The sequence below is a fragment of the Erithacus rubecula genome (assembly GCF_903797595.1).
Source record: "Erithacus rubecula genome assembly, chromosome: 12".
Taxonomy (NCBI): domain Eukaryota; kingdom Metazoa; phylum Chordata; class Aves; order Passeriformes; family Muscicapidae; genus Erithacus; species Erithacus rubecula.
Window position 1 is genome coordinate 15481678 of NC_136664.1, and position 22961 is coordinate 15504638.

Sequence of the window (22961 nt, forward strand, 5' to 3'; positions counted from 1 at the left end):
TACAATTTTTGAAGCTCCAGGCTCAGCATTGGCTGTGGGAATATTGCCAGATCTGGGCTGACAAAAGGGAGAATACGATGGCAAATTCCATCTTTTTGTGGTAGACCTACCTCGCAAAAAAGGTCAACTCCAGGCTACTGAGAATGGAAACTTAGGTGAAACATTAAAATATTAAAAGGCGGAGTGGAGCTGCAGGGGCAGCACCGGGGACTGGCTGCAGTCTCAGCTGCACCGGGCCATGCTGAGCGGCTCTGCCACACCGGGGCTGACACTGGCACACCCCGGTCCTGTCCTACACCTTGCCTCGTGTCACACACACACACACATACACACACATACACACACACACATACACACACACACACACACACACACACATACACACACACACACACACTCACACTCCCGTGCCGTGACCCCTCATCCCTGTGTCACACACTCACACTCCTGTGCCGTGTCCCCTCAGCCCTGTGTCACACACTCACACTCCCGTGCCGTGCCCGTGTCCCCTCAGCCCTGTGTCACACACTCACACTCCCGTGCTGTGCCCGTGTCCCCTCAGCCCTGTGTCACACACTCACACTCCTGTGCCCGTGTCCCCTCAGCCCTGTGTCACACACTCACACTCCCGTGCTGTGCCCGTGTCCCCTCAGCCCTGTGTCACACACACTCCCGTGCCGTGCCCGTGTCCCCCGGCCCCGCCGCCCCTCACGCAGTGTCCCTCCCCGTCCCCATGGCAACGGGAGGCGGCAGCGCCCCCCGCCGGTCACCTGACCCGGGCGCGCGTGTCACGTGATACGGGCTCCATCGTCGCCATCTTGAAGCGGTGGCCGGAGGTGAGGATAACCGGGCTTTTTCCCCATTATTGCCGGCAAACAGCCGGCCGGGACGGCCCGGGGCCGGCGGCGGGCGGCCCGGGCAGCCGGGCAGCGGCGGGCGGTCGGCTGCCTTGCAGGGCCCCAGGCGCGGGTCGGCGGGCCGGCCCCGGGGCGACGCGCCGCAACCCATGTGCGGAGCCGCGGGCGGCAGCGGCTCCCGGCGGAGCCTTCCCGGGCCCGCGGCTGCCTCCATTCCCTCCCCTCCGCTCCTCACCGCCCGGCCGCCCCGGCGGGCCAGCTCCTCGCTGCACTCGGCCGCTGCGGCGCCGCTGCCCCGCGCCCGGAGCGCTGCCCGAGCCGCGCCGGCTCCCGCGGGCACGGAGCGGGGCTGGGGGCGCGGGGCGCGGGGCTCTCGGGCCGTCCCGCGGGAGGGAGGGCGGGCGGCCGGGCAGTTTCCCTGCCCTCGGGAGCCGTGATACCATCGCACCGCGCTCTCCAGCCGGGTCGGAGCGTGGCGGGCTGTCCCTGCCCTGCCTCGCCGCGCTGCCCCGACGGGGCTTGGACGGCTGGAATGGGCGGCTCGGGGCGATCCCCTCGGGGCCGCATCCTGCCCTCCTGGCCCCTCTGCCTCCCCCAGACACTGCTCTGATTGCTGCGCGGGTCGCTTGGACATCGCTCTCGGGCACATGGGGCGCTTGGGGATGGTCTGTGCAGGGACAGGAGCTGAACTCGATCATTGTGCGTCCTTACACTGTGATAATTTGTGTACAAAAACGTGTTTCTTACCATCCTTTGATTTACCTAAAAACCAAAGTCTGCAACAGACAGCATTAAATTCTAAGCAGAGAGTGACATAACACAGATATTCTATAGTTTCACATCTGGTAAGGGAGATCAGCTCCAAGCACCCCAGATCAGTACAGGTGAAGATACTCTCTGTTTGCCATTCTGACACATCAACAGGACATTGCAGCATATTTCTTTCATGATCTTTTGTCAAGGATTTCTCCTCTTAGTTGTTCTGCTGCTTTCAGGTGTTTTCAGGTAGGGAAAATATTTGTCTATTAAGCAGTACTTGCAAACTTTTAAAAGTACCAAGGGTAATTTAAGTTGCACCAGTTTTCCTTAACTCATTTTCAAATTGAAAATATTTCAGGTAGACATTACTTCTTTGAACGTTCCATTAAATCTGCTTTCAGAAAAAGCAATTAGAGGAAAAAGCAGGTTTGTTCACTTTTCATAATGGTTTTGGAACAATTTGAAGGAAATAGTAAAGTGTTTTTATGTAACTGAATTAGGGTGGTTTTCAAATAATAGTTTTTAACTTGAAGTATTTAACATGAGGCACAGATGATACTAAAAAACTAACATTGCATATATTGAAAGCTCTGATGATAACCTGAATTGGAAGCTGAATGGCAGATGAAGGTAATTTGAGTAGTTTTGCCCAGAATTTTTCTGTAAAAAGGGGCACCACAAACCTTGCTCTCATGTGTCTGTGCATTATAATGCTGTACACTAAATTCATAAGTAGAAATTAGTTGATTTCGCAGGTTTTTAGCCTCTGAATCTTCCTTGAAAAAAATTCAAAAATAAAAAAATCCACATGAATTAACTTGGCATAATTTTTGAGGATGACTGACAAATAGCCCTCATCTCTTTATGTTCTAAGTTTTATACATAGTACATAAGAACTTTGTATATGTAGTGGCACTTGAATATGTTATTACTAGACATTTTTTCAGAAGTAAATTTAACTGTAAGACCTTTTGTCCAGCTCCTTCATCCCCCACCCCACAGCTCTGCCCGCATCACAAGGTATGTTTTTATGTAAATTGGCTTTTAATTTGACCTCCAACACTATCACTTTATTGCCTGTGGTTTATGGTTGGATATTTTTTAAAGGAGGGGTAATTGGAAATAGTAACTGCCTGTAGCTCAAAACAGAAAAGAATTGCTCTTTATAACTTTAGTACCACTTGGTTTTCCCTGCAATTAAGAAAACAGCTGCAATTAGTAAGTTTTTTAGAAAATTACTTTTGTAATGATAAATATGATTTGACATTTGAATGATCTTTAAAATAGTCATAGTGAAATGACTAATTCAAGTGAATGCCAGAATTACTTTCTTCTAACACTTCAAGGAAAAAACTGCTTATTTTTATAAAATATGTTGTTGCAAAGTGTCATTTGCTTTAGGAGCATTGCTGCATCAAAGTACATTAGGAGTATATTTTCATATCATACCTTTTAAACATCAGTATGCCAGTTACTGTCAATTTATATTTTAATGTTTAGCATTCAGATGTGTAGTGCTTGTAAAGAAAAAGAGAATAGCTGTAACACTGTTCTTCAGCTTACACTTGATACTTCTTGTCTTGCCCTTGTAGAGCTTGGAGGCAGGCTGCTGGAGACTCTCTTGGAATTCTTCTCTCCAGCTGTATTGTATTATTTTTTATTGTATTGTATTATTGTATATTGATGTAGCATCCGCAGTATCCACTAAATGTCTTTGGCTATTTCTGTAGGCATTCTGAAGATTTTTATTAGGTTAGTGAAATTGGGCTTCCGTGTTTGGTAGAGAGAGAAATGTGAATTGTACTGGGCTGTATTTTCATTATTGTGCAGGTATAAATCTTTATTTTTTATAACCCTCCTTCTCCTAGGTATTATGGAAGAAGGAAGCAGCATTGCAGTATTGATGCCAAATATTGGGGAGCAGGAGGCTGTGCTGATTTCTGAAACAGTCATTGGCCCAACACTGCAGAGCAGCGAAGACCAGAGAAAATGTAAAACTGACCCTCTGATCCACGTGATCCAGAAGCTGAGCAAAATAGTGGAAAGTGAGAAGTCACAGAGATGCCTTTTAATAGGGAAGAAACGCTCCCATGCCGATGCTTCTGCACAGTCCTTGGACGCAGATGAGCTTTGTGAAATCCCAGCTAAAGCAATTGAGCTCTCAGTGATTGCTACCAAAAAGACTGAAGAGTTACAGGCAGATTATTTTGTGACTGAATGTCTTCCACAAAGCAAAAAGAAGGTGACGTGCTACCAGTGTGGTCTCTGTACATTTCTATCGCCTTCGCTCTTGACTCTACAAGAACACATAAAACAACATGGGCAGAAAAATGAAGTGATATTAATGTGCTCAGAATGTCATTTTGCCTCCAAAAGCCAAGAAGAACTTGAATCCCACTTCCAAAATCACCACGAGAACGCTGGTAAAAACAGCATCCAGACAAAAGTGCAGCAGTGTGTCAATGTCACAAGTTCATTTCTGCAAGGGCCAGTAGTGAAGGAAGGAAGTGTCAAATCAGGGACTGATCAGACAGGGAATCTGGAATGTAAGGATACAACTCAGTCTGCTCCTGTGCCTGAAATGGGTAGGAGGAAATGGTACACCTACGAGCAGTATGGCATGTACAGGTGTTTGATTTGCAGGTACACCTGTGGTCAGCAGAGGATGTTGAAAACACACGCTTGGAAACACGCGGGGGAGGTTGATTGCTCCTACCCCATCTTTGAGGAAGAACATGAAACCACCAGCTTGTCAGAGGCAGTTGTAACTCACACACCTCATAGTGTGGATGCAGTTGTCCTTTCTTTGGAAAACAACGAACTTGATATCCATAGTGAGCCTTCTCTTCAGCTTCAGATTTGCAATTCTGAGCAACTGTCATGTAAATCGCCCGTAGGAACAAATGTAAAAGAGGAAGAAATACTAAGTGAGTCTGTGGTGCATTCTCCTACTACAGAGGTTGTAGAGGAGACTGTATCAGATACCGAGCCTGACAATTTGATAACTGACAGCCTGCTGTCATCAGCACAGAAAATCATCAGTTGTAGTCCAAATAAAAAGGGTCACATTAATGTCATAGTAGAGCGTTTGCCAGGTGCTGAAGAAAGTGTTTTACAAAAGCCATTCTTAATGAACACTGACATTGAAACAGAAAAGCAATTGATCTCAGAGGAGTCCTCTGTTACCTGTGAAGAACCTGATGAAGTTTACCATTCAGATGCAATTCAAGAAGTAATAATAGAATGGAATAATACCGAGAAGAAAGATAACGAATTAAGCGCTAATAAGAATGTAACAGCTGACGAAAATGTGCCTCCTGCACGAAGGAGGACAAATTCAGAGTCCTTGCGACTGCACTCCTTAGCAGCAGAAGCTCTTGTGACAATGCCAATTAGAGCTGCAGAACTGACACGGTCCAGCCTCAGGGCTCTGACTGGAGAAGATGCTGTGGATGCAGGTGCAGAACAGGGCACTGATGGCCCATGCATGGCTCATTCTAAAGCGGTATCCTCACTCAAGGATCCTTCAGAGGAGTTCGGTGGCTTAAACCAAAGCGAATGTGCAATAGTTGAGATAAAGAAAGAGAGACCAGAGTTATCAGAAGCACCAATGAAAATGGGCATCAGCATGTCACTGCTCACTGTCATTGAAAAGCTGAAGGAGAGGACAGACCAGAACGCTTCTGACGATGACATCCTGAAGGAGCTGCAGGACAACGCGCAGTGCCAGAGCGCCGGCGAGGCGGCGGTGGCCGGCAGTAGCCTGGTGGAGTTCCTGCCCAGCGCCGAGCGGCCGTACCGCTGCCGCCTCTGCCACTACAGCAGCGGCAACAAGGGCTACATCAAGCAGCACCTGCGGGTGCACCGCCAGCGCCAGCCCTACCAGTGCCCCATCTGCGAGCACGTGGCCGGGGACAGCAAGGGCCTGGAGAGCCACATGATCAACCACTGCAAAGCTCGCATGTACCAGTGCAAGCAGTGCCAGGAGTCCTTCCACTACAAGGTAAAGCTCTTCCTGTGCATGTCCAGGATCCCTAAATAACCTATTTCGCTGCTTTTTTAATAACCGGTGATCCCTCTTCCTAACTTAATTCCGTCTGCCATCCCGGCCTCGTTGTAATTACCATTAGGGATTATTGCCAGCAGCACGTGCTGGATATACGGTTCAGCTATAATTATTCTGCTCTGCCCACTGAAATAACCTTGCTTCCTCACATAGCTTCTTTTCCTGAGAATTATCTTATGGACATAATAATACTGTATTGTTTTTCCTGCCCACACGTAGCAACTGCAGGAAGAAATAGAAATGGAAACATCAAAGAACTTAATAGCTGAAACTTTAAAAGAATGCTCAAACATGCCTTCCTGTTGTGAGGGTGGCAGTTGGGGGTAACATGAGACACATTGAAGCAGAACTTTCCTTCTTTTTTTCCACTGTTGTGTTGCTCTGGATGTTTTGTAGAACTTTGATTTGAAAGATTACATACCAGAGCAGAATAATACACTTCTGCAGTTTTCCTAATTGCTATTTTAAGCATTAGTGAGTTCCTATGTACTCAGCTCAGTACTCAGGAATACAGAACAGATTGCATCAGTATCCAGCTGTACAGCTGGACCTCTTGGAAGCAGTGGTCATGCAAATTTTCCCATATTTATTGTCATTAATCCTAGTTTGAGAAAATATACAAGTAGGTTAGTAAAGGGCCATCTCTTCTTTTTACTCCCTGAGCAAGTAGAAACAGGACTGGTGTATTCTTAAGTCAGTAGGCAATACAAAAATTGAGTTAATTTTCACACAAGCCTCTAATCTCATACTGCTTTTGGAGTATAACAGTTTTGGAGGAAGAACTGTGGCCACTTGTCTGTGGGAGTGGGGAAAGAAGGAAATCTATTTTCTAAATAAACACAAATCATAGAATCTTCTCATCAGTCCTTTATGTCACTAATTCATGATATTTACTTGTTTTGTTTGTAGTAAAACTACCTAAGGGATAATCTGTATGTATGTTAACATATATCTCATATCAGTTGTCATTAAAGCTTGAGTAACAATGTCACAGATGATTGCAGTATTCCAAGTGATCACTGTATGTTTGTAGTGTATGTTTAAACATTAGGAACTGTTTTTTCAGAGCCAGCTGCGAAATCATGAAAGAGAACAACACAGTCTTCCAGATCTCTTCTCCACAGCTACAGCTAACAAACTAGTAGTTTCCAATGAAGCAGATGATAGAGAAGGTACTGTTTATATTTACACTTGAAATTACAAAAAGTCACTCATAACATTACTTGTTTGCTGTGTTTGTGTAACTGGTTTTAAGATCTCTTGTGCTGAAATGTTTTCATCCCTGCTCATAACCTTAAATGTATGTTCTTTCCAGAGGGCAGAATTTACCAGTGTCAGTCTTTAAGTGGTGTTTATTGTTAGGTGATACATTTTTAGCTCTGCATTTCTTCTTGTGAAAAACAACCGATATGCAATATTATTCTGGATTTTTAAGAAAAAAATATTTTTTTTCTTCCTTCCTTCAGCAGCTATAGTATTTTCCAAATGACCTAAACAAAAGAAAGCCTTTTTTTTAAGTCACCATGGTAATGTAGTTTGCTGTCAGCATTTGCATACAATGCCATTCCTTCTGAGTTTAGAAATTTATGCTTAATTATGGTAATGTCCAAAATGAGTCATTTATTTTAGCCCTAGTGAGGCAAATGTAAGACATTCTGAATATGCAACCTGTATCTGTAAGAGTTGCCAGGGTAACAGTAGGTATCATTTTCATAGAGACATAGAATGGTTTGGGCTGTAAGGGACTAAAGAGCTCCTCTCTTTCCAAGCCCTGCCATGGGCAGGGACAGCTCCCACTAGACCAGGTTGCTTGGAGCCTCCTGTTTGTTTAAATGTGTATCTGCTTCTAATTTAATAATGTTTGTTTGCAAAATATAAACAGCACCAAAAGAACAAAGCAAAAACAAATCCATCAAACCCTTAATGCATTAAGGTAATCAAATAGGGGAAAAAATAACCAAATTCTGAAGTTTAGGAGAAAATGTGGCCTTGAAATCCCTTGTGTGTCCTGGAGAGCCACTGTGTATCACTGCAATGTGAATGCATCCTCTTCTCTGGTGAGTTACAGCTACTGAAAATATTTACAGCATTTTTATTTTCAAGGCAACACTATAATTATTAGCCTTTTGCAATTTTGGAGCATTATGGAGAAATACTAGTAATTAGATAGTTTCTGAACAACTGTGAGCTGAAGTATTTCCATTTTGTGCACAAAGCTCTTTTCTGTCCTAACTGTGCTCTCTCGTTTGTTTAGACAGCAAAATGTGCACTCCAATAGTACTTAGGTTGCAGTGGAAATTTCTGGGTTCTACTCTCTCCTCTGCAGCTGCTCAGTGAGTGCAAAAGTAGTTGAAATGGATGCAGTTTCTTGTGAAAAAAGGCACTGACCAGCCTGAGCCAGGGTGGATGGGCAATGGTTCACCATTAACAACTTGGTACATGTCAGAACAGAATGAGTGCCCAACTTTGCCCTCTGCTCTCTTAGTTCACTGTCTCCTTTTCTGGCTTTCAGTATACAAGTTAAAAGTTAATTACCTTATCAACATCAGGTAGAGTGACCCTTCCCAGCTCCTTTTTGCTCTCATCAATGCTGAAGGAATTTAAATTCAGGAAATTGATCTGTAGTGCTCAGTACCTCCCCAGGACTGAGAGAGCCATTCAAAGCCAGGGGGAGACAGAGAAATGGCCATGGAGGGTCTGCTGGGAGTGGGAATGTTCCTGTTACATAATGGGGGTTTCCTGCAGAAGCAATGGTATAAATGCTTTAATGGAAGTAATAGGAAATAAAACATTGTTAGTTTAGCAAGTTACAAATATCTACAAGCACAGCTTGGACTGTTTCTTCTGACAATGTTTCATTTGCTATAAACCAGTGATATGGTGATACATGAAAATCTGCCTTGCAATGACTGAAACATGTCAGGTTTGGAGAAATACTGTACCTTTTGAGCTCCAGTCCTGGTAACAGGACTGGTAATGTGAAAATCAATAGTCCTATCTGTTTTTGAAATTAGTATGTTCAATGAGGTTGTTTTAGTTCATATCCTGATCTTGTAAATTAGCTTCCATGAAAGGGAAGACCCTTTTCAAGAAAACTGCCTGCTTTAATTTAATTTAGAGGTGTTTTTATAAATATGTTTTTCTCATGATTATCTTACAGAAGTATTCCATCTATGCACTTTAATTGATTGTTTACCCCACATGAAATTTAGTAGCGTGGCTTGAATGAAACCAGTTCTCCTTTTAAACTTTTATTAACTCGTACTGTGGAATGCTTAAATTATTTCAGAACCAATTTATAATCAAATTGCAGCATCACTGCAGTACAGCAATCTCTTGTCAAACAGATGTCATCCCTATAAAGCGACACAAAACAAAGAAGTTTATGGCATAGCATCTGTTAATGTGAAAGATGCCTGAGCTGGAACAGTTTCATTTCTTGTTTATGAAATAGTTAGTCCTAAAAGTCTCTTTATTCATCATGGTTGTACAATAAATTAAAAGGAGCATTATGACACTGGATATGATCAGATTGTAAATGTCTAATAATGAAGGAATAGGGTAATAAGCAGCATTACAGGAGCACCTGTTACTGCTGCTGCAACAAAGATCTGTCATTTCCATATTCACTTGTAGGAGATCTAATATTCTCCATGCAGAAAGCAAAACAGGCTCCAAACCACAAGAAGTAAGCCAGTGGAGGGAGTGAAGGACACGAGTGCTATTTTGTAACAGCAAGAGATGATGTGATGTATTATAATTTATGTGCATTTTGTGGAAGGAATAAATATAAAGTAGTGATTGGTATAAATAATTGCTCCTAAGTGTGTGCTGCTGGGTGTGAGCCTCTTAGAACTACATTGTAGCTAATATGTTTGCATAATGCTTTAAAAATCTCATTAGATACTGTTGGTTTTAAACTGCCTGCCCACTGAAATACCAAATTCGTAATAGAAAATACATCAGGAAGCAGTTTATTCTAAAGCTGCAGAATTTAAGATGGAAAACCCCTTCAAGCAGAGCACAGCCCCTGCTCTCCCATGGATCTGCAGCCCAGTGAGTGTCCTTAATCCACTTGAGGTCTCCTACATAAATATGTTTTCGTAAAAGAAAAATGCAGAAATACAAATTCCAAAGTCTTCAAGTAAATAATTAGGATTGTTTTGATAATTTTTACATTAAAGTAAAAACAAAACTAATACATTTTACTCTATGAGCCTATTGTAGGAAAAATTCCAATATATTTTGCTTTAAGGCTGACTTGCAGAGTGCCTGTTGTATATTACTTCCATAATATTTTTTACAAGAATGCTAAAGAGTGAGCACTGTGGCATTTTTTAAAATGAAATATAAGAAATATATTTTTGGTCATCTTGGTACACACAGAAATATTCTAATTTTATTTCACTGTCTTTGCATTCAGACTGCCATTTTATTTTATATGCTGTACTAGATATTCTTCACAATAACCCTCTGGAGTTATCAGCCTTAACTAATTACTTTGCATCTTGAACCAAAACTGCTAAATTTTGGAGTGAAAGTTTAATTAGTTGTAATTTTCCCTTACTGTTAAAGTTAGCTGTGTGACTGCATTCATCAGAATAATATATCTAGAACCCTTTTTTGGCATAATTCAGTGCCTGCCTGTGGGAAAAGAAATGTCTCCTCAAAAAGAGTTTTACCATCATGACTCTTAATTGTTTTGATAATGAGAAAATTCAATCTAAAAAAAAAAGTGCATGAGGTACAGCATGATAGGCTGGAATGGGAAAATTACCTGCATAAAAATGCCATCCCTCTTCCCAAATGTTAATATCTTAATATCTGAAGCCATTATTCAAGTGTGGGAGCAGGAACAGGGCTGTTAAAGTGTACACACTTACATCTCAAAAATATTCCAACTGTGCACTCGTGGGCACACATTTTCCTCTGTTTAAGGAGTCATTAGCCTTTGTCTCTGCAACCATTAATTTTTCAAGAGTCTTTTTCATTCTGGAAGGAAAAAATTACTTTTGTTACAATTGCTTTTTGGTAATTTGGGTAAGTTCCAAATTATTTATTAAGACATCTGGTCAATATCTATTTTTTAATCTTCTCATATCTTTCAGAAAACGTGAGTGAATGTTGGATGATAAAGAGAATTTAGAGGCTTTGGGAGGTCTTTTGCTTTTCTCCTCTGTGTTTGCCAGTTTGAAACTCATCATTCTCAATCCCTGTCTTTTCCTTTGATTTGATGCATTCTGCAAAGCAGTGAAACTGCTGGGTTCAGCAGTCACACATTTTATCATCTTTGCTGTAACAGGATTTTACCCAACTGCAGGGAGAAGGGCAGTGTCCACATAGAGAAAAAGAACATGTTTTCCTAAAATTTTAATAATTCCTGTAAATAGCAGGACAAATGCAGAACAGTATGGTAAAATAAACTTTCCTACCTTTATGTCTGTTGAGTACTTTAAAAGTATGAAATGTTTATGGGCATTCAAAACTATTACTTCAAAAATGTTAATTCATGTTTCATAATTCAGTTGTGATGAAATTAGAACTGAGAACTCCTTACAAGGCTGAGTGCAGCTCTCTAAAAGAATGGCTTTTGTTTCAGCAGGAAGCAAGTCTTCAGTTCAGAAGCTGTTCAGGTGTGATGTCTGTGACTACACGAGCACGACGTACGTGGGAGTTCGGAATCACCGCCGGATCCATAACTCGGATAAACCATACAGGTGAGTGCTGGGGCTACCTGGCCCTGCCAGGGTCACTGAGCTGCTCATGCAGTTGGGAAAGGTGCTGCTAAAGAACTGCAATCATGTTATTTTACTGCTAATTACTGAAGGAGCCACACTTGCTGGCTGATTCAAGCTACATAATTAAGATTTGCTAATTTTTCCAGAATGTATCTTTTGCTGTGGCAGTCTGCTGCTTGTTTTCAGTTTGAAGCATCCACATGTGGAGAGGAAGATAATTCTGTTAAAATACTGGACTTTAGCCAACAATAATAATATATTTCTCAGAACCCTTGCACACCTAACTTCATTTTGGATTTCCTTTATTGCAAAATGTTCTCCATTGTCGTATTAGTGCTTTATACGTTGACTGCTTCAGAGTGTGGAAAAATTCTGCCGTTGTCACCAAGTGCCTCATCTTTTTCACTAGTTTCTAACAATAATAACATACTCACTTAGGATCATATTTTATAAGTCTTCTACAAGGGTATCATACAGATTTATATAGGAACTTGGGTATCTAAAATCACATGTAATACTACAGCTGAGGTCCCCACCAAAAAAATTAAATCCTGCATTTTCCTATTGGTTGCTGCACAAATTCCCCCAAATTCAATCTGTGCTCACTCAGTGTGGATCTCTGTCCCTCTCTAGTGGCTAGAAAATAGATCTGAGTCAATAGAGTTTTTGAGCTGTTCTTTAATGTAAACTTCTACCTTTAATGTAAATTCTGGAAACTCAAAACCTTGAAATACTGAGCTAAGCAGAGACTTTCTCTTTTGTAAAAACAGACCTTGAAAACTTGTTGTATTTTGATTTGCGTTATTGCGACAGCCCATAACACTGGCAAAAATTCACAAGATGTTTAGTCAGAGAGCAAGTGTGGAATGCAAATAGATTATTTTTTCCTGAGAACCTTCACTATTACCATTATTTATTTCTTAGTGAGGTTGGAGCAGCAGATACTGTAGAGTGCCTTGTACATGGTAGTTTTCAAATTGGTGTTAGCAGCCTGTTTTGATTTAGGAATCCTTGGAAATTTTCCACTGGTGATACAGACTGCTGCATACTAAATACAAACCAACTCATCTGCCTTCCTTCTCTTATTATTTTTTCACAAACCCCTTAGACAAATCTGAAAACCTGGCAGGATACTTAAGCCACAGTCTGAAAACTATAATGATCTAGTATTTATGGTATTTCTCCTTCTGAAACATGAATTCCTCAAGCCTTCCATAGTATCAAACAGCAGTCTACTATATTGCTGCCATTTTGAGAGCTGTAAACATATTTTATTATTTGTTTGACAAAACTTGCTGGAACTAAGCTGTAGAGCCTTAAATGATATGTTTTTGTAGATTTGATATGTTCTGGATTTTAATACTGCACAATTAAATCCTTTGAAAAATATAGTGAGTATTCTCAGGCTAAGTATCCTGCAGTCTCAAACTGTTTCACACTTTAGAGCAAATTTTATAACTGGACATTTTACCACTTTAAAAAAAAAAAACCGAAAACCACATAAAGTTCAAACAAAGCTGAGCTTGATGGTTTCTGTTTTAATATGGCAGGTACAGGAAGGTCGTGTGGTAGTGCATTGATTAATAACCAGGAATTTGTGTGATACTTTGGGATCTAAATCCATGGATCTGAATTTAGATCCAGACTGCTTTATGTATTGGTTTTATACAAAGATATTGTGACAGAAGTAAAAAAAAAATAAAAATTTGAATGACATGATGTGACATGCTAAGGGCACCTACATCTGAATATGCTAATCTTGTCACTGACTTCTTTTTCAGCAATGAAGTCCTGAAACTTAGTATTTTGTTACTGATTTGGCTTTTGCAAAGTCACGAGAACCTTGCTGGTGCATTAAGTAGAGCACAAACTCTCCCCTGCAGCAATTAGGGTCACATTGTGCCTTTGGAAGGGCTGCACCCAGCCATCCTCACCTTGCTCACACTTAGTGAGGCTTACCCACATCAGGAGAGGGGCACGAGGGAGATTTCAGGGAGAAATATAATGTGTAATGCCTAGTGATGCTGGCTGAAAGGTGGAGGCTTTTTTGGGCTGCAGAAGTTTCTCACTGCCCAATGGCAGGTTAACACCATGACTTGGAGTTCTGTGCATGTTGTTATTCCTCAGCTGTAGTCTTTGTAGGCACCTTTGCATTCTGGTAGCTGTTGGGGTTTGGAACAGTGTCAGCAGTGAATTGCCAGATTAGTTCACTTGTTGTTGTCTCTTCAGATGTCGCGTGTGTGACTTCGCCACCACAAATATGAATAGCTTGAAGTGCCACATGAGGCGGCACCCCCAGGAGCATCAGGCAGTGCAGCTCTTGGAACAGTTCAAGTATGTAACGGGGCTCATTGGCAAAAGCTCTCTCAGTGGGGGTTTTCTTACATTGAAGCAGTGCTCAGATTCTATTGCCTTCCCTCCTAGAGCCATTCTGTGCTACAGAGACTTGTTTGGGGTTGTTTGGGTTTTTTGGATGGATTTGCCATGGCATTTCTAGGCAGTGCTTCTGCTGGCTGATTAAACATGTCCATGACTTCCCTCTGGGACAGTGTTCTGTGTTTTGCTTTCCAGAATGTGGTGGTTGCACACAAACTGCCTATTGCAAGTAATTTCTGGGCCGTGTTAATTACCTAAGCATGCCTGGAATTGTTTAGGAGATTGTATGAGCCAAAACCATGCCCTGGCACTTCTAACATTGAACATTACAGACAGGTAAATTCCAGTATCCAGGAACGTTCCCTGGCTTTGTTTAATATCTCTGTCTAGGCACAGCCTTTGCCATGTTCACATCAGTTGGAATCCAGGTTGGCATCACCTAGTTGAGATTTACTATGAGTAGTCATTAAGTGATGAGTGTCCCTTCTAGTCTGTCCATAGTTATGGGTGGTTTATAGATGCATGAGAAAGTTGCCACAAATGTGTGTAATTGTCTCCTACTAATTTGCACCAAAAAATAGAAGTTGGGAAGGGAAAGGAAAGAAAATTTGGAATATTCTGAGTATTTCTTACTGGAAGATTTTTAAGGGCAATATGAAGAATCCAAATAAAGCACACTCACACTGAGGTTTCTTCTCAAGAGAAACTGCTTCAAAAGTGCTTCCACTGCATTTTCCCCCAAAATGTTCATAGAAGCATTAAGTTCTATTTGCTCAGCTGTCATACTTGCCACAGGATTGCTGAGTGCTCTTGGTATTACCACAGATTCCTGGAAACCTCCACACTTTGGTCCCTGATCCCCAAGGAATTAGTCTATCCAAAGCTGCAAGAGAATTGTTTCCCCAGTATATCAATGTGTAGAGTACACCTGAACAGTGGAGTTTAATAATTCAGCACAAATCAAGCAGTAGGACAGGTCATGCTATGGAATTGAAAGGTTTCTACTGCTTAACTCAGTGGTAGATAATTTTGTTTCTCTGAGAAAGTGTTGCATATCCTGTAACTATACTATAAGTATATAATCATTAACTGTAGTGCAGCATGCTAAAAGCTGTTGGAGTTTATGTGTCTGATTTGAACTGGATGCTGAAATAGTCAACAGTATTTGGCTCAAAACATACTGTTCTCAGCAAAGTAAATTTTATTAGTAAATCACCTGAGTAAATTAATGAGCTTCAAAAAATGAGAGTATTTAAAGGGAGGTAAAAATGGACACTGTGCTGTGGCTTCATGGTGTTCCCAAATCACTGACCAAGCAGTGTTAGTGGCACACAAAATCATATGTATGGTGAGACTAGTGGGCACATTAAATCAAATTAACATTTATTTGTTGATATTTGTGTTTTACAAAAAAATTATTTTGGCCTAATTTTATCTATAAATTAACTACAAGGTCTGCCTTTTATCTAATGATGTATTTTGTAACAGCCTTGCTAGAGATATTAAGATTCCCAATCTGAGAATACACTCACCTATCTTTGAAAGCATCCATTTTCTTTGTAAGGCTCCAGATTAGAAGGAAAAGAGACAAATAGGATTCTACATTCCAAATCAGTGGAGAAAAGTGAGCTAGAAGGACACACCTGCCATTCCCCAGCAGGACAGAATTACCTTGCTCCATAAGCTAGGCAGTGTACCATGCTTTCACCTAACTTGGGGAATTTTTGCTGTTCTCTGCAATCTTCTGAGCAGAAATAGTTTCCTGTGTATGATTATTTGCAGGGCATTTAAGGACTGTACCCTACTGTCATTATGAAAAGTCATAATACCTTACTGAATTGTAGTATATAATGTGGTTTCATGTAGGCCTTCCTGTGTTTCCAGGTTACATTTCTGAAAAGGTCTTAAAAATGTACAAGAAATAACTTCCATTGTGGTAATTTTAACAGACTCATCATAGTAACACACTGGGATCACATTGCTTGAGCAGACATGCATTCCTGGTTATAATTTATTAGCACAAGGTCACCTTCAATTGATTCTGATCTTTTCCATGGGATCTGGGGAACTGATGCCTTCTAAAGTAGCAGGCAGCTGAGCAAAATAGCTTTTTTTAAAGACAAAAAGACAGATCCTGCTGAAGTGATGTCATGCAGTATCACTCATCTCCTTCATGCTGAGGTGACTAATTTATCATCTCAAAAAACACATAAAAAAACCTCCTCTGATGTATATTCATGCATGAAAAGGGTTATACAGGATTTGATCAGTCTGGGGTTATTTCTATCCATAAATATCCACTACATCTCCTGTAAATAAGATTTATTATTCAAGGTTTTGTTCTTTACTGTGTAAGACGGTGTTTTACAGGGAAATAGAAAATTTAGTATTGTGGTGCTGGAGCTGATAGAAAACTCAATGGAGAAAATGATCACCTGTCTGTGTCTTGATGTGTGAATATTTTCAGAATCTGACATTGCCCTCAGCATCCTGCTGGTCCTGCTTGAGGGGCTGGATTGGACTATGTGACCTCAAGAGGTCTCTTCCAACTTCAACAGCCCTGTGATCATTAATAAACTAATACCTGCTATACCAGGAAAAACTTATTTAGTTCAATTTACATAATTAGTGCTAATTACACAGTTCCTGCTTGGTTTAGAGCAATGGCAGAGAGAGTTCACTACCTCCCTGCCAGATGCCATGTTTCTGCACTCAGCAGAAATACTGCATTTCTGCAGTGTTTAAACAGTTTTATCAGGCCAGATAAGATTTCAATTCAGTTGTTTAGAAAAAAAAAAAAAAATAGATTAAAAAGTTCTCAAACCCTAAAAATAGTCTTATATTTCAGGATGAGACTTGGCAAACTAACATGACCCAGTTATGAAACTGAAAAGGGGGACCAAGAAGAAGGTTCACATGGATCTCTCTGCTTACTCATCCTTTTGGAAGAACTAAACCATTACTGAACTAATAAAATTTAACTTTTAAATGTTTCTCTTTTTTCTTTTCCATTTTTCCCCCAGATGTTCTCTCTGTGGATATGTATGTAGCCATCCTCCATCCTTGAAGTCCCACATGTGGAAACATGCAAGTGACCAAAATTATAACTATGAACAAGTGAACAAGGCTATTAATGATGCAATTTCACAAAGCAGTAGGTATGTCTGATTTTCTGTCAAACCCTATTATCTCTCAAAAGACCCAAGCATGACCCAAAGTAAAATTCCTATAAAAAAGGAACAGCTGTATATTTTAATATTTGTTTTGTTTTTTTATTATAATTTCAGGTTTCAAGGACAGCTCACTGACAAAACCTTATTAGAAGGCACAGATGAAAGTACAGCACCTATACTAGGAAGTTCAGACAACTTGGTGTCTTTTACAGAGTCAGTTAACCAGACTACAAATGAAATTTCAGGTTCTGATGAAAATGAAAAGCCTAGCTTGATGAATACCTCATGCAGTTTAGAAAAGAACTCCACTCTACCCCATCTTGGCACAGAATACTGTGTTCTTCTCTTCTGCTGCTGTATTTGTGGTTTTGAGTCTACCAACAAAGAAAATCTGCTGGATCATATGAAAGAACATGAGGGTGAAATCATAAACATCATTCTAAACAAGGACCAGAGCACGGCTCAGAATACAAACTAGGTGAAGCAGTAAGTTAAGAGGATTTCCTAGAGTGAATATTTTCTTTCTTTGCTAATTTTTGCCTGACAAACTTGCTAAAGAGAAGAATTGCAAGCAAAACTTGAATTCCCATCCTGAGTTCTTGTTTCAGTAGGAGCACAGTGTTTTAACCAGGGACTGATGAATCATTTAAGAGATAAATATAAGGTGTGGAGAATAGATCAATTCATTTTAACCTGTTACTTCTTTATATGGTGCCAAGAATGTAGGATTGTTGTTTTTTTTTCTTTTCCTGTCAGGTAGTAGTCAGTAATAATGCATTAGAACAGTACTTTAAAACCCAAAGGTGTGAAAGCTTTGAATCACTTGAAAAGCTTTTTTCTTCCTTCCTCTTTGTCGTTTTCCAAGTAATTCAGCAAGGAAGGTTTTTACCCCGGTTTTTGAAAGATGATCTGGCAACAGATCAGATAAAACTGTTACAATATGATCTGGTAAACCCCGCTGCCTGCCTTCTGGAAGGTGGGGAGAGGGGAGGTGGGCCTGGCCATGTCTGTGTTGTATGCACACACAGGAGTTCCATTTTTCCCAGTCTGTTTTTAATGTTTTACCAACTCTCAAGTCATTTTCCAACAGACTGCCATCCTTTCCATTGATTTAGAGCAGCAGGAGGTGAAGGGGCTAGAAGCATTTTGTTAATAACTATTTGTTTGATTGGATCCTAACTACAAAACTGCTATCTTTTCAACTCACAGTGTGTGACAGATTATTTTTTATAACAATAACCTGTTGTTTCTTCATGGTTTTCTTGACACATTCAGACAAATTATTTTTAAAAAGAAAAGCTTAAAATGTCACTTTCTATTTGTGGCGATTACTTTGCAGTATGGATGAGCAATGCTTTTAATGAGAACAAGATATTAACAATATTTACCACAAAGTGATGTAGATTAAATCTGTGTAGATTCCAAAAGATGTAGGTGAGCACAAATTGGGATTTTCAGGAACGCCTACGAGCTTTGGCAATCTTTGAAATGCCACTGGCTTGCCAAATATCCCACTTGTCTGTCAGAGCTGTAACTGTAGAAATAATGAGCTGAAAGATAATCTTCCTGTAGAAAGTCATATTTAAAAAAAAAAAAAAAAAAAGGCAAACAATGTCTTAAGCCAAAACTGTATCCAGTCACTTACTGAACAAATTTTACTAGTGCCTATAAGATGGATTGATAAAGGGAATTAGAGATTACTTAGTTGTCCAAGAAACACATAGAAACCTCACCTTTTTAAACCCTTCAGATTCTAAAATTACAGTGTGTGTGGGTTTTTTATTTGTTGTTCTTACAGTTACAGCAGTTGGCAGTAGAAGATGGTCATCTGTATATCACTGTGCAATATTAATATACTGGCTAGTTACCTGGCAACTTTGTTGAGGTTATTGATTAAGTTGGCTACTTAATCTTCTGAAAAATTCTTTAAGTACTATTACTTCCAAAGAAGCCCTTTGACAGCCAGATTTAAATTTGCTAGTTCAGGCATGTATTCCTGCTTTTAATGAATGGCAGATGCACAGCAGCTTGCCAGGTGCTGACACGGGCATGCAGTGACCTGATTTTTAGTAGCTCAATACTTACAAAGTTCCTTACTCTTAGGAAAACAGTGGTTTCTGGTTCCTTTATTTACACCCTTCTAGCAGCAGAAATCAGCTGTAATAGGCTGGCACATGGAGTGTCTGTATTGTGCTAGCACTGCCTGGAAGTGGCAACCAGGAAAAGAAAACAGTAACAGAAGTCACAGGTTCGTGAAGCAGCACAAAATGTAGAGGCCAGGGTAGAAGCATCAAGACTTCAAGTATATTTGATATTTGTTTTCAAGAGTTTTCCTGGATTTTACTTCGTTTTTTGGATTAAATAGGTATTATTTTGTTTATAAGTTACATTGCAGAAAGTACACATTTGACTTGAAGAATTGGTCAGGATATAAGGTCAAAGCATTTTTGTGCTGAATTTCTGAAATACTTTAAATACGTATGTGAAGTTAATCACACATTATTTTCAGTTAATAGTTATTTTTTGTGTTCCTACAGATGGATTTTACATTTGAAAAACACATTATTTATTTACACGACCCCAAATTCCAGTGGAGATAATGAACTTTTAATGGGATATTCAGGTTGTCTTACTGACACTGCTATTTTACCTTCAGTACAGAATTAATGTGAAAATACTACATAATCTGGAATATGTCTCAACTTTCTCACTCAGAAATCCCATTTGCTGGAAGAAGTAAATGACAGTGAGATCCCTAGTAATGCTAAACTACCAGTCAGTATTCACAGAAACAATATTTACCACACTCTTATTTTTGTGTAATTATGTTAAAGTTGCTCAGCTAGTGAAAGAGAAAAAAGGAGAAACTTGCATTCATAAGCTAAGAAGAAGGCAGTGAACCAAAATTTCAAAAGCCAATGACCTTGAATCAACATGAAGAGCTCTGGTGTGTGTGGAAGCCACACGTGCAGCATTCTGTGCAGTGCACCAGGAATCTGTCACAGAATTCCTAAGCAGGATGTGTCTGTTCACAGTTGTTCTTATTGCTTTGTTCTTTTTGACCATGTGTTCCTGTAAAACAGAAAGCTACTTGCCTCTAAAAACCATTATCAGCCCTGACAAATGCCAACAAAAATTCTTTCCCATATGCACAGAGATTTACTTTTTTTAGCTGTCTCCATGCTGCTTGCAATTAGTTACCCACTCACAATTCCCAGGGGCTTTGTCAGAAGTCCTGCATGTGAAATAATTATAGACTTAGTTTTACTGAAAGCAAATTGTTTCTCAGGTTATCTGTTTTCAAAAGTGTATGGCTGGCTTGGCTGCATGTTTTGTAAGGGGTTTTAAGCATATTTCAAAGTTACTAACACTGCAAATTTCCCCTTTCTTTAAGCTTTTAAACTATTTTTATCTCTTCGGTCACAGCACTACCAGGTGATCAGCTATTCATGTGCTGTGTGTTTAAATTAGATTTTATTCTGTGATACAAACTGTAACTTGCAGCTTTGTTTGCAATGCCTGTACTTCCACTAAAGAGCAAACTTCATTCATACTTGGCTGTACTGAAAAATGGGTGCAGATTTCATCTTCCTGATTTATGCTTGACCTGGAAAAATAGTGGGATTCAGTCAGAGTTATGGTATTTTCCTCTTTCATAAGCACTTATTTAATCATTTGAAGAAATGTACAGTTGGTGCTCAAAGTAACATTTGTTAAGATATATTTAATAGAAATTTACATATGCATTTGATATTCATGGACATGGGTACATGTATTTTTTTAAGAAAAGGTATTGTAACACTATGGCACTGCTTTTATAGCCAAAGTATAAAAAAATTTAGAAAACTGACATGTAAAGACTGCAGTTAATTCTGATACTGTATCTTATTAAATAGGATGAGTTTGTTTTATAAAGTTATCCAGCACATTAAGCTGCATGCCTTAAGCTCTCTCTAGGATTGTGTTCCTTATAGGTGACTCTTTGGAAGGATGAAGCAAAGTCTGTAGTACTACTTTAACTACCTTCTGGAATACTGTACAATGCTAGAATAATTTATTTTGCTTTACAGGAGCTTGTCACGTATTGACTTTAATATTGTATTTTGGTAATAAACTTTTTTTTGTTAAATGCTTTAGTCACTTTTATTTGGCGTCTATGAAATATGAATATGGAAAATACAAACACTGAACCAGTGTTTAGAGAGAGGAAAATCTGTTTGAGTCAAAAACTATTTCAAATACTTTACTGCCATTTCTTATTCTTGTATTAAATTATTGGCATTAGTTGTTATTAGTAGTTTAAATACTGCTAATACAAGTTTTATGAAAGTAACTGTGGAGAAGAAATTTGAAACTATTAAGTCAAAATATTTGTAAGCCTGCATGCAATTAGGGTGGTACCATGGTGAAGGAAGAACTGCAAATTTGAAATACATAATGAAACTAGTAGGAATTATTCCCTAATTTAAATGAGTGAAAGCCTTAAACAGCTTTTTTTCAGGTGACTGACTTTTGCTTTTCTATCACATAAGCTAAAACATATCCTGAAACCTATTTTTAAATATACAGCATATTTCTTGGTCTTGCTGGAGCTTTTCTTCCCATCTTTCTCAGCAAAAAATAAAGTCAGTTGGTGTTGCTGGGGAGAAAAGAGAGTATGGCCAGGATACCCACTGCTGATATCAGCATGGTTTACAGTTACATAAACAAGCAATCTTTTGCCATCTTCTTGTTATTATTAGGGCCTTGGGCCAAATATGTTGCAATAAAAGCTGGAACTACAAATGGGTTTAGATGCAACACTACAGAACGCTGTGTCATGCAGCTTTTTCACATTTTCTCTAATGCAAACCTGGGAAAAAAAGCTCTTTTTGGTAGGACGTGGCATCCAGGCATTATCCTGTTCACTGGGCTAAAACACCTTTGTCACTTGAGCTGAATGAAGCACAAGAGCCTCAGCAGAAGTTCCTTCCCCATAAATAACCTGGTGGTGTAAGGTCACAAACAGAACTGCACGAGGGGTCCTGGGATGGTTGTAACACCCCTGGAATTTGGGAGAGCCCTGCCACACAGCAGGGGGATCCAATCACTCTGTCCTAGGTCTTAGGCAAGTTTAGGGTTGGAATTGCTGCAGAAAGCTGATGCACCACAGTGAGCTTTTGTTCTGCATCCCTTCCAGGCGTGTTGGAGAAGAGCTGTCACACAGAGCCACTCAGGAAGGGAGGCACCATTAGAACTGACCAAAGATTTGCTAGGTAATTAAATTCACTATGGATAAAACCAAGATTGTTTTGCCCAAAAGCAAAACCTTCAGGACCCTGAAGAGCTTTAAAAGTTGAGCAAAGTGAGACCCCAGAAATTTGGCATGTTTGCCACCCACCAAAAGTCTGCTGAACAGCAACTCAAAACATTGCAAGTTCAGACCTAAAATTTCCTGGGGCAGAACCTGAGTCCTGCTTTTCTAGTTTATGGTAGCTCTACAGTACTGAATGGGACAATCCAAAAGAAAAAGGAGATAAATTGAATTTCAAGTTTCTTCCAACCATTTCCTGTACACAATGATTTCTAGATGTTTGGCATTTGCTGGGATTATGGATAACTTGATACTAGCATGAACACTACTTCAATCTAGTTGGAACAGAATGAGCAAACAGAATATTGTTAAATATCTTTTTTATTTTTGCAACAGTATTGTAACAGTACAGTAATGATATAATCATCAGTATTACTGATTGCAAGCTACAGTTTAGTGACTTTTAATGTACATTTTATAATACAATTTTCAGGTATTAATATCCATCTGGAAGCTCTTTAGCTCTTCTGATTTCTCATAACTTGAAACATAAATTTTTATCAACAGACATGTTGCCTAAATAATAAATTGTTTCAGTGAGAATATGTTAAATAATAAATAACTCCATTTTTTTCCTAGTGCTGTATTTAAACAGTTTTTGCAACAGGAAATGACTTGTTAAAATACACAGAATTGAGG

At 39.8% G+C, this 22961-nt stretch overlaps 1 protein-coding gene across 2 annotated transcripts; it reads left to right on the forward strand.

Moving 5' to 3' along the window:
* Window positions 1–765: 765 nt before the first annotated feature.
* On the forward strand, window positions 766–21098 carry ZNF507 (zinc finger protein 507). Of its 2 annotated transcripts, XM_079316194.1 has the most exons (7): window positions 766–836; window positions 3485–5619; window positions 6749–6854; window positions 11285–11399; window positions 13650–13754; window positions 16820–16954; window positions 17084–21098. In XM_079316194.1, exons 2-7 carry the CDS (start codon window positions 3490–3492, stop codon window positions 17445–17447), a joined length of 2955 nt encoding a protein of 984 aa, XP_079172320.1. In that variant the 5' UTR covers window positions 766–836; window positions 3485–3489; the 3' UTR covers window positions 17448–21098. The 2 variants fall into 2 exon arrangements, with proteins under 2 accessions (XP_079172320.1, XP_079172321.1); XM_079316195.1 differs by lacking the exon at window positions 13650–13754.
* Window positions 21099–22961: the final 1863 nt, after the last annotated feature.

What these genes read in the sequence shown, in the direction of transcription:
- ZNF507 (XM_079316194.1), top strand. Translation starts at nt 3,490, where the DNA reads ATGGAAGAAGGAAGCAGCATTGCAGTATTGATGCCAAATATTGGGGAG. An exon ending in AACTCGGATAAACCATACAG is followed by an intron (nt 11,400 to 13,649) that starts GTGAGTGCTGGG and finishes TTGTCTCTTCAG; the next exon opens with ATGTCGCGTGTGTGACTTCG. An exon ending in GCAATTTCACAAAGCAGTAG is followed by an intron (nt 16,955 to 17,083) that starts GTATGTCTGATT and finishes TTATAATTTCAG; the next exon opens with GTTTCAAGGACAGCTCACTG.